General features: G+C 41.7%; 1 protein-coding gene across 6 annotated transcripts in view; it reads left to right on the plus strand.

Annotated features, from left to right (window-relative positions):
- Positions 1 to 12,031, plus strand: part of STRA6 (signaling receptor and transporter of retinol STRA6) — a 311,887-nt gene that overhangs the window by 164,290 nt on the left and 135,566 nt on the right. For all 6 annotated transcript variants that reach the window (XM_085643894.1, XM_085643895.1, XM_085643890.1 and 3 more), the window contains one exon: positions 3,101 to 3,171. In XM_085643894.1, the coding sequence (XP_085500020.1) occupies positions 3,101 to 3,171 (71 nt within the window). The remainder of the gene's footprint in view (positions 1 to 3,100; positions 3,172 to 12,031) is intronic.

Here is a 12,031-nt window from a genome sequence, read left to right on the forward strand (position 1 = left end):
TTTTTTTGGATCCATTTCACAGGGGAGCAAATAAAAGAAAGGAGAGGAATGAGACAGGGGACGCACATCGCACCGTGAACTAGACTGTCAATCAGCGCTGGACAGTCACCCAGTCCTGCGGCTTTTAGTGTCAGGGAGCAGCGTCGCGTGTCAGGCAGTAGGCGATAATCATAAACCCGTGCTGGCTGCAGTGCCAGGCCTGAGGCCAGCCACCACCTCGCTCCCTGCTCACATTCATATTAGGCAAGCAACAGCAACAAACAAAAGTCGGTGCAGTGCCACTACGTTGCGGAACCCGGGCCTGTGCCTAGTAGTAGCCCCCTTGCCCCTTACTTCCTTAGGCCCCTTTTGCTTTTGAAATTTCTGGCCCGCTCCAGCCCGGTCTTGAGTCGCAGGTGCCATTGAAAATCAATTATTTGTACTCACACAACAGTCGAATCACCACGTTCCATGGATCATTTGAAATGGAGACAATGAGGCATTACTGTAATCGGACTGAATGGTACATTAAATGGAACTCTGTGTCTCTTAGTTGGGCCATATTTGTAATTTCTAGGAAACATGTAGTGAAACGTTAAAATTTACAAACTGTATCACGGGTCATATCATTTAATATTTTTCAATAATTTTTTAGATCAATTAAGTAGGATGAACTGTTCTTTTGCAGTCCCTAAATATGTATGTCTCCCGCCCAAACATGTTTAAAATCGTTTTGTAATTTCAAAAATTGGCTCAACTTGAAACAGTGAACTTCAGCCGAAGTAACGCCCACAGGTAATACTGTACCAAAAGAGGTAATGTCCTCAACACAACTGCATTCCTGTACAACAAAAAAAGGCAAGAATGCCTAGTGTAACAAACTAGTACTGACTTCAAAAGTGCTGCACTAGAATAATGCCTCTCCAAACTGTAACACGGAACTGCTTCTAAGAATATTGATCTAGTTGAAAACACACAACATCTTATTAAACGGGTCAGCGCGAAACAAGCAGTTTTATGGCCGATGTTTATTCAGCTCCCTGCCTACATAGACTTCGGTCCTACCCATTGACCCCACGCTCCTACTGCACACCTTCTGCTGTGCATTATCGGATTACAAATGTAATTTGCAAAAATGCAAACACCACTCACCTGGCGGCGGGCGGCACTGGGACACAGAGACAGGCAGGGCCAGGGGGAGATAGAACTAGAAATAATTAATAATTAAATTAAGGGGTGGCAACTGCGAGAGAGGGCCTCTCGTTGTCACGGTCTCAGTCTCTGGGTTCTGGAATCAGGGGGTCACGCGCACTTTTAATTGTGAGAGCCCCAGTGCGCATGTGTCACCACCAACAGCCACGGCGCCCGCCCCACCCCCCTAAGGTGGGTGAACTGAAACCTAAGAGCAGGTCGCGCAGACGCGGCGAGGGAGACATCTGCGCATCACGCGCGCACGCGAGACCCGTCACCCTACCCACCTCCGAAAATCATGGCACTGCTAGAGATTGATTAAATTGTGCTTTTTTCTGCCACGGAGCGAGCCGAGGAGAGAGTGAGATGCAGCAGAGTACAGTAGTGAGTAAAGTGACTACTGAACAGTACTGAGTGCACAAAAATAGGCCCCCCGCCCATCCCAGCAACAAAACCGGCCCCCGGACAAAAAACCGGCCCCCACCCCTGGCAGCCTACCGGGGGATTGCCCGGTGCCCGGCATCGCCAGTCCGGGCCTGGTAGTGGGCGTCACAATGGGTGTTGCAGTCACTTGTGACATTTAACATATCAGTACTGTGTGCCCCTTGGCACCATATACTAGGTACTTATAGGTAAGTTATAAATGCCAATCAGGGGTATACCGATTCTACCTTGTTAAAGGAGGAGCTTAAGCACTTTACCACTGGTTAGCATGGGCAAGGGCCACAGAGATCTATAGCCAGCAAAAATACAGTTCATCAAAAAGGCAAAAAAAAGTCAGTGTGACCCTGCCGAAAAGGCTCAATTTTCAGTGGCCAATACCGCATGGAAGCTTGACAGGCAGATTAGATCAGTTTGTTCTGAATGTCCTTTTGGATTCTTTTAATCCGAGACCTAAAGAACCTGTGAATTTGTTTGCAACTTTTGACACTGCTGCATTCTTTAAGGAATATGATCTCGTCTGCTGTGCTTGAAAATGCTGAACTGGCCTCAACATTTTCTGTAAAATGTTCTTATAGGTCGAAATTCCCAAGCAAATGCCTTAAATTTTTGAAAGCCATTCCTGTTTTGACCATTGTTACTGCCTTAGTGTTCTTTGAAATTCACTATTTGCGACAAGTTTATTCTAAAATTAACAACAAAGAACTGTGTTCCATTGAGATCACTGTTACTGGCTTCTTCTGCTTTAAAATATGCAATTTACCCCAAGGTTTCCAAAAATATCCATGATTATGAACTCCCAAATGCCCATGTCAAAAGCCTTTTTATGCTATCGAGTTTTGACTTTTGTTACGGGCTCAAAGTATTTTAAAACACACGGATTACAACAGATTTTAGCAATATTGACCACCCGTCCCTTGAAGCTGCTTCACTAACAAGGAGTCATGAAATACAGGAATTGACAATCAAGGGAAGTTTTCCTTTATTGTCCAAGCTTACCTTATGTCGTATTTTGACTCCCATCGCACAGCTGCCACAAGACGTTACCAAGGTGTATTTGTACAGTAGTGTTTCGGCCTTCCATTGAAGGTGCTTCACTAACAAGGAGTCATGAAATACAGGAATTGACAATCAAGGGAAGTTTTCCTTTATTGTCCAAGCTTACCTTATGTCGTATTTTGACTCACATCGCACAGCTGCCACAAGACGTTACCAAGGTGTATTTGTACAGTAGTGTTTCGGCCTCAATGAAGGTAGAACATGGCTTCTGTAGCACAAAATTAAGATGTCTCAACTAATAAAATGTTCATTTCTACTCCTTGTGCACGTTCCTCTTTTGGTGTACCTTCCCATGATGCATTCACATTGCTACCAATGTCATTGCGATGTTAGTATAATCTCTTCTTAAATCTAATGTAGACTAAGAGCGTGGTGCTTATTTCACACCCTCTTGTCTCAACAGTAATGGGTTCTTTTGTATTCTCCACAGCCAGCTGAATGACTGCTTTCCTTCCCAGTCCCGGGGCTTCCTGAATTCCTATCTCTACTCTCCTCAGCAAGGTACTGTACCACGATGCTTTCTTCCATGACCATCCATGAACCTCTTCGTGTCTGTAGGCATCACTCATTGGACCCTAGTGCTTTTTCAAGTTCCTGGTTAGTCCCTGTTCTCTACAGCCGTGTTACTAGGGGTGGGTGGAATGTTTTGTTCCGCTCTTGGAATTGGCTGAATTGTGGTTACTCTGCGTTACTCTTTAACATGGAGTTCTGGCCAAATTCCACCAATCATCGTGTGGTAGATTTTGTCTCCAGCTACAAGGGAATGCATTGATATTGAACATCTAAATTTATAATTAGATTTAGGCTGAATCTATTTATTTATTAATCTCGAGGACCTGACATATGTCTGGGTAATAAACAAGCCATTACATGTGTACCGAGGCTTAAGCAGATTTCCACAATCTGTAGAGCTACCCAGTCTTTAAGACTGATATGAGCCTCTGCAAGAGATTTGAAAGAGATATAAATGAGTTCTCGTTTAGAAGGTGAAAAAAACAACAATTATCACATAAGGTAATGTGGTGGGGAAATCAAGTAAAAGTGGTTTTCATCAGAAGAAAGAGGAATAAAACAACTATTTATGAAATGTCTCCAATTAACCAATGTTGCACAATTCTTATGGGAAACTATACAGATATGTCCATTGAACACTGGGACTGCATGTTCCATGAAAAGAAAAAATGAGAGAAAGGATAGTTTTAAAACATCTCCAATTTTTCCTTTCCTGTGACTTGGCGCTAGAGTGGGAAAGTCTTGACAGTCATTATTTTTCATTCCCTGCCCAAATTGTGTAAAATGGAAATAAAGCAAACAGATTAAAATGACAAGGCAATACTAAACATTTTTTTGAGTTTGAGTTATGAACATGAGCCCCTTATAGGTGGGGAAAAGCTGGAGATTGTGGACTATTTAGCTAGGGATCATTGCTCAAAAACACTTGTAGAGAATTGTAGCGTTCTTTTGTGCAACCTAGTTTCAATGTACATAAAACCTATTTTATGTTTACATAGTAAGCACCTCTTACTCATTTGTCACCTGTATTTTCATTTTAATGGGAAACCAACAACACATACACGCCCCAGTTGAAATACCACCAAATGAACCAAATCAAAAGTTTCTATCTATGGGCTTTTTGAGCTATGATCCCTCAAAAATACTTGTATAGCCTTCATCACCTCTCGTCCTGTTCAATGCTGTAACTCAAATGAGCATTTGCAAAGCCAATATGTTTTGCCTTTACAAGAGCTTCTGGTTTTGCCAATGTCTTTTAGCCATGCTGTACAGCAGAGTAGGGTGGAGTGACGTGGCATGGTGTAGAGTGGTGTGGAGTGCCATAGAGTGGAGTACAGTGGCTTGGAGAGGCATAGAGGGGCTTGGAGTGGCGTAGAGTGGAGTGGCGTAGAGTGGAGTGGCATACAGAAGAGTGGACTGGCATAGAGTAGAGTGGAGTGGGTTGGGTTGGCATAGAGTAGAGTGGTGTAGTGTCGTATAGTGGATTAGCATAGAGTAGAGTTAAGTAGAGTAGAGTGGGGTAGACTAGAGTGGCATGATGTAGAGTGGTGTGGAGTGGAGTATTGTATTGTATTGAATTTCCATTTATATAGCGCTTACTATCGCTGACAAGGCGTCAAAGTGCTTTTTCTGCGAGTAGCACGGTACTCCGGAACCCAGAAAGGATTAGTGATGAATTAGTATAGTGAAAACGGAAATTAATTTGATTGGTGAATATTTTTGTCAGTTATTTGGATTTAGAAGGATGGTGGAGGGATAAAAGATGGAAAAAGGTTTGCATTTATATAGTGCTTGTTAATCCTGATGAGGTGTTAAAGCTCTTTTTAAGCGAGTAGCACGCTACTCCGGAACCCATAAAGGATTAGTGGTGAATTAGTATAGTGAAATGTGAAAGTAATTTGAGTGGTGGATATGTTAGTTAGTTATTTGGATTGAAAAGGATAGTGAAGGGATAGAAGAGGGAAGGATTTAGACTTTTGTTTTGATGTGTTTTGGAGGTTATAGCAGTAGGAGGCTTGGGATGAGTATAAGGGGGGTGGAGGGAGAAGAGTCAGAGGGAAGGGTTTAGACAGGCTTGTTTAGGGGGATTGGAATAGTAAGAGGTATGCGATAATGGAAGGAGGGGTAGAGAAGGGAAGAGTTTATATAGGGTTAAATTGGGGATCATAGTAGTGGTATAGGATTTGGGATGAATGAGAGAACAGAGGTAGAGAATATATTGATAGAGCTATAGGGTGAGAAATAGGGTAGTGCATTGGAAAGAGTAGTAGAAAGAGGTTTGATATGAGTCACAGTTGAGGTAGACGATATATTGAGAGAGGTATAGGGTGAGAAATAGGACAGTGCATTGGATATGCTAAATTCAAAGAAAAGTAAATATATAGTCCCATAAGTATATGGGAGGTATATAGATGCATAAAGGAAGTAAGTATATGTAGATTAAAGATGCATTAAATAAACTCTAGCTTTCAAGGATAGAAGTATTTAAAATTAATTTGATTAATTTGTATATATATATATATATATATATATATATATATATATAAAAGTTTGTTGTAATTCAATAGTGAAGCAATTGTAGATAAATAGTTATGATAAAAGATTTACTTATTTATACAGTCACTTATATACATGTTAACAACATAGAATTATGTAACTATCAGTAATACGTACATTTGTTTTGCAGAACTAATTAATATCTATATGTGTAGATATATATTTTTTAAAACATAACTTTTGTACACGTTTATATAAAGCAAAAGCAATACACATATCGGTACAAATCTATAGTACAAATAATGCTTAAATACAGAGAGATATGTAGTAGATTTCTATTTGCTTATGGTGCTTATCTGGGGAAGAGCCAATTCTTGACTAGTTTTCTGAAGATAAGGTGGTGAAGGAAACGGGTTTCACGTTCTAGACTTACTCTGGAACCCCTGATCGATGGCTGTCTGTTGCCTGCTTGAAAGTATGGAGGGGAGGGAAAATAATTGGCCAATTATACATTACCATTAATATTGCCCATGTTACTAAAGAAACGCAGACTCCGGATCCAACGTTTAGTAAGTTTATTACAAAGCCAAGAAAAGTTGGACATATAAACTCCTCAAGACGAGGGTGTAAAAGTACAAGGCACTAATACAAAGCCAAATCTAGGAGTGAAATTTAGACGGTGCAACATGCACAGGACGACCAATTCTAAAATCAGAACGCAGAATATAACTGCACCAACATCAATAGCCACCTTGATGAGTGGTTCCTAAGCGAAAGCATTAGTCTGTCCATAGACTACCGTCACATCCCTACTTAGCATTACTCAGGCAAGTTCCAGAAAAGGTGTCAGCACGGGAAGGCTTCCTAAGAAGTGCACTCACATTGAATGGGTCCAGTAGCATAAAGCTACAGAGCTCGTTCTAAGATTCTCTCTCCTCTCAAGGCACAGCAGTAGTTCCCGGACTCTGTCCCTAACCATAAAACAGAAATCGTAGGTCACCCCCCTCCCCCATCAAATCACGAGATCACCCCATCCAGCTAGATACCTCCTCATGGGTAACTTTCCATGCAGCAGCGGTGCTTTACGGCTCTTGCTCGATGACATTGATTCCCAGGCCTTCTCAGGTGAGAAAAAACACCGTCCCACATTATCAGTATAGCTTGTTCAAATATATCATCTCCTCCCGAAACCTAGATCCTAAAACTAAAGCGTTATTCTAACTAACATGGATGAATTTCTCCACCTGCAACAGAAACATGAGAAAGACAAATTCCACATGCACATGAATACTAATAGCAACCCTTAACATGAAATCCAACAGAGAGAAATACACCTTTAGACCTACCGAGTTTGGTCAGCATAAAAATAGTACATAACCTTTAGGAAGCACACGCATGTATAAATCATTAAATTCAACTTGTTACAGAAACACATTAATATTAATAAAAAGTTCATTAGTTAGGAATGCACCTTTACACGTTGAGACTTCATCTAAACACGAATAACTACAACGTTAATTCTTCGTCTTGCATGGAAAAAAAAGCTTAACACTTCACTCTGCATGGTAGTACAATACATAATCTAATAACCAAATGTTAACATGACAAAGGATTATATGTGCGGGCGAACTACTCATGATTATGATGCACCCCTACAAATGAAAGAGCAAAATTGAGCTCTATCAGTCCCCCCCTCTGATGACTAGACTCCTCACAATCATTTTTTTCTCCCTGAAGAAAGAACCGACCGAAACAGAAGTTATAGGCAGTCTTTCTTGAGTAAACGTTTCTAGGTTCTTGAGATTTTCATAGTGACTGTCCTGCAGTCTCTCCATTATCCTCTCTCGCTGTCAAAGCGCATTCTCAACCTGTCTTGATCTATGCCACTTAGAAGCTCTTATCGCTCCCAGCAAAAGGATGACACAAATGACAACTATTATGATTGGCTTCAAGATGTAACCAAGAAATCCCTTTCCAAGATCTGAAAACCTACTTCCAAACTTTCCAAATTCTATACCAACTTTATCCCAAACTCTCTCTGCAGCCAAGTCATGTATCTCAGGGTGTATCTCAGTGATACCACTTATATATAGGGCTCCCGGTTTTATGGTATTTATTTCTTTGCCATTTCCGTCTGTATTTATCCATATTTAGTTTTTTGGGCGTATTATCTGTATTTATCCACATTTATTTTTCCTACAAGTAAAAGACGACGCTGCAGCTAGTATTTTTACACATTTATGTAAATTGACAATGCACACATGCACTCGTTTGTTATTGGTCAACACAATACATTCATCTGAAAACTTTGCCATTCGCAGAATGTCCCAAATACGCCTAAAAGTGCTATCAAAAGCCATTTGTCTCAGAGCCTTGCAGTTTCTGCATCGGCACAGAGTTCCACATCCTCTCCCACACTGAACACCATACTGCCCCACTGAGAGAAACTCGCACTGCCTTCAGCTACAACCCAATTGTGCCCCGCTATAAACACCTGCAAGCAACTCAATTCAAATGATGCACTAGACACGAGTAATATGTTGCCTGAAAAAGCATGTCTGTCTGTGCCTAGCACTGCTTTCTAAACTGCATGTTATCATTTTTGAATTGGGAAAAGCTAATATCATTGCAAGGCCCACAGTGCAGAAATTGGAGCAGAAGGGGAGGGGAGCAGGCCGAGTTCACGCGGTGACGGCTCTACACTGCCTTCCAGAGCTGGGGGTTTGGTGGTGCACCGAAAACCTAAGCAAAAAAATTCCCCCATTGGACAGAAGGAAGCTAGCCGGTCACGAAAGGCAATCAGTCTATGAGAGGTGCGAACGGGGCTGATTTTACTTTCTCCCCGATTTAAGTCTAAATAGACGTGTCAAGTTAAATTGTTAAAAGCGTGATTGATGCTGTATCACACCAGAAGGGCGATGGGAGGTGGGATCTAGCACCAGGCCCGACTGGAGCAAGCCCCAATTCATTGTTCACATTAATACATTCTTAAATATACAGTGAATGGAAAGGCCCGTTACCATTAAAATATAATCCTGCTGTGATTTGAAATAAGTCACGCTATTGAGCATCATAGTTTAGGACTGAGCCTTTTCTAACATTGAAATCTATATTATTTCACTACTCTCCCCTTATATACATTGTATTGAAGGCATTGACAAAAATACAGTTAGTGGGCGTTTGTTAATGCTTTATTTATTTGGACTGCACGAAAGTTGTTATGGTAACATGCACATGATGTGCCCTAGTTCATGCTGATAATTTTACAAACAGCCCGAGCCCGATGAACTCAGCAATTTTCCGAAGGCTTTTGGCCTTTGGGGGCTTCGGCGGCTCAGATCTCTGACTCTGCTCTGCTCCACACTGACTCTTCCCACACAGGAACTGGATGCGACATACTAATTGATAACTTTCTTTGTTAAAAACACCCGAGTACTTCACTGGTCTTTAAAAGGCCATTCACTTCTTAATGAGGCCTTGTTGTTTCTTCAATGGCTTTTTCTCACCCCATAAATACTGATAACACTAGAGACGATACTTAATCGCCATACCTGTTTTGCAACTCTCTGCTGGAGCAGGGCAGCGCCGCAAAATGTGCTAGTATTTTCCCGTTTTTACATATAAATACAGACAAAGGAAAACTTGTTTTCCGTCTGTATTTATATGTAAAAATCAGTTTAATCGGAAAACCGGGAGCCCTACTTATATACTTCCTCAGATCATTACTGTGGTCCAGGATACAAGTACAACACTATTGAACCGTTGCATTTTACAAACTCTGCCTTTTTTTGCTAACAACACATATAAAGCAAGACGGGTTTGCATCACCATAGCTCTTAACGAGGCCATCTCTCCATCCACGAGTAGCTAAGACTGAGCTGTATTTGCTGACAACTTATCCACATTAGTTGATAACCCTCTAATCTTTGTAATTCAAAACCACTCCCAAACTTGGTATCATTGCTCCAAACACATCTCCAACATTCTCTCCTACACTTTTACCACACTTCTCTCTATGGGACGGTTTTCCCTCCAAAGGTCCCAAATCCTCAATGTGGTTATCTTGAGAAACGCAACAGCCACATAACACGTGCCATACCAATTCAGTGGCAATCAAACATAGGCATTTCTCCCACATACAAAGTACACATTCTGCACCACTTGAACCGTATCCTGTAAGAACTTCTTTGCGGTGGCTTAAATTTTAAAAATGTGATCACACACACTCTGTCCCACAAAGATTTTATCATAATATGTCTGTACCTGTCTGTTGCAGAGCTTTCCTCGCTGCTCTAAATCTAAAGTTATTGGACCATCACTTACCGTAGCCTTATGTACTAACTCTTCTTTGGTCCACTCAAATTTTCCTTCCCTATTAACTACTTAACTGCTTAACTGCCTATATTTATCTTCTACCTGATCTGCAAACTTCTTTTCTATGTCAGTCAGCACACATGTCAAATTATGTCTATGTGCATAAGCTGTATCTAATGTAACAATAGTTATGAAGTACCTGGCTATTTTCTCCTCTTGTTTGTAATAATCATACTTGCTCAGGTGCTTGTAAGCTGGAACCTCTGAAAGCACCACATCATAATTTGGGAAGTAATACTAAGAATGACCTTTATCATAAAACATGCTAAGCAATAAACTACAAGTGATACCATATGTCAGAGGCAAGGGGAAGTATCTGATACCCTCCTCAATTGACGCTGGTAACTGCATACACATATAACAATCTCTCACATCCATTGTATTCACATACTCATACAATAGCTAAACATAGGCATTCAAAATATAATCACCTTTAGAAAAATCTACATGCAACAAGCATCTAGTTTGATCAATCCTAGCACTATCAGCTCCTAATGTACCCTCTTTTGTGCTAGAAGTGGTAGGTGTGGATGTCCCTTGTACTCCCATCCCATGAGCTCCTGCTTCGTGTGAGCTTTAACTGACATGATAATGACTACCGCAATATCTACGATCACTCCTACTATAAGTGTTACTATTACACACTTTGCTCTACAGTTCTATTTTCCAGACTCCATCTTCAGATAAGTTCATGTTGCTACAGCAAGAGGATCAATGCAAAGTCTCTTTCTCTGCCTCACACTGCTGGACAACAAAGTCCATACACAGTTCCTTGAAGTCGTGGAGACAGTTTGAAGTGTGAAAATAATTGTGCAACAACTGTGAAAATATTTCCCTAGCCCTCTTTCTTCTACTACGGAAAGGTCCCTAAATTTGTTCTTATTCTACTCAGGCCTAGGTTATATTCTTTTTGAAAAACTTTTATATACAATTCACAGTTTAGTTTACATCCCTTATGAGACCAGAGCCAATTTCCTTAATGACACTCTGTAAAAGTTCAATACGAAAAGTTGCAAACGACTGAGCTGGTGGCTTATACCCAAAAGTCAGAAATGAAAGGTCTTGCAAAATCAGGCTTCACAAGCCATTCCGTCTCAGAGGATCTGGTACAGTCAATGTCAAAACTCCATTAGCTTCTACTCCAGGGACCAACAGTTCAATCTCAATTATCAGTACTGATGCTCTGTGCCTCACCCATCCGGATCTCAGCCTCCGGACCTTACTGTTCGGGGCATCTGTAATCAGATAAGTCCACGCCGGGGCAGTGTATCTCTGGCACGGTACTCTTACTCTCCTTGACCTTCTCAAACTCCGATGTGCTTGCTATGTGTCACTCAGTTCTGATTCAGACGTCTCCGGTACAGGAGCAAGGTCTCTTTCAGGTGCAAGTCTCAAGTTCTGCCTCTTCTGTCTCACAGGCCACGGTTCTCTTGGGACTTCTGGTCTCCTCCTTTGCACTCAACCACTTTCCACACCAGTCTCTTCAGCTGAGTCTAACTCTGTACCACTTGCAACGTCACCGTCTCCCTCAGAGTCAGTAACTGGGCCTTGTGTAGCGTTACTTCCCTCAGCTCAAAGTGGTGGGTAACCGGCCTTGTCATGAACCCCCACAGCTTGGCTTGCTTTTTCCAGTGGCCTTGCAACCACGGCTGGATTTTCTTCAGGGCGAGGAGTTGTTTCTTCCGAGGATCCTGAAACTCAGTGGGTATGAGAGACATGAATCCTGTTTGGCAAGCCTCCGCACTTCACAGCTGTGTTTGTCACCAAAATCACCTGGTACGGACCTCGCCAAAGGGCATCAAGACAGTTCTTCCTCACATGTTTCCGGATCAAAATCCAGTCACCAGGACACAGGTCATGACAGAGGTCCTTTAGAGTCGGTGCAGTCACAGTTTAAACGCGGTGAGACAAAGAACGGACTACGTCAGCCAGTCCTTTGCAATAGTCAGGGGTCAAATCCTCAGTGATGTTTATGAAC

The sequence above is a fragment of the Triturus cristatus genome, chromosome 3_1 (genome assembly GCF_964204655.1).
Source record: "Triturus cristatus chromosome 3_1, aTriCri1.1, whole genome shotgun sequence".
NCBI lineage: Eukaryota > Metazoa > Chordata > Amphibia > Caudata > Salamandridae > Triturus > Triturus cristatus.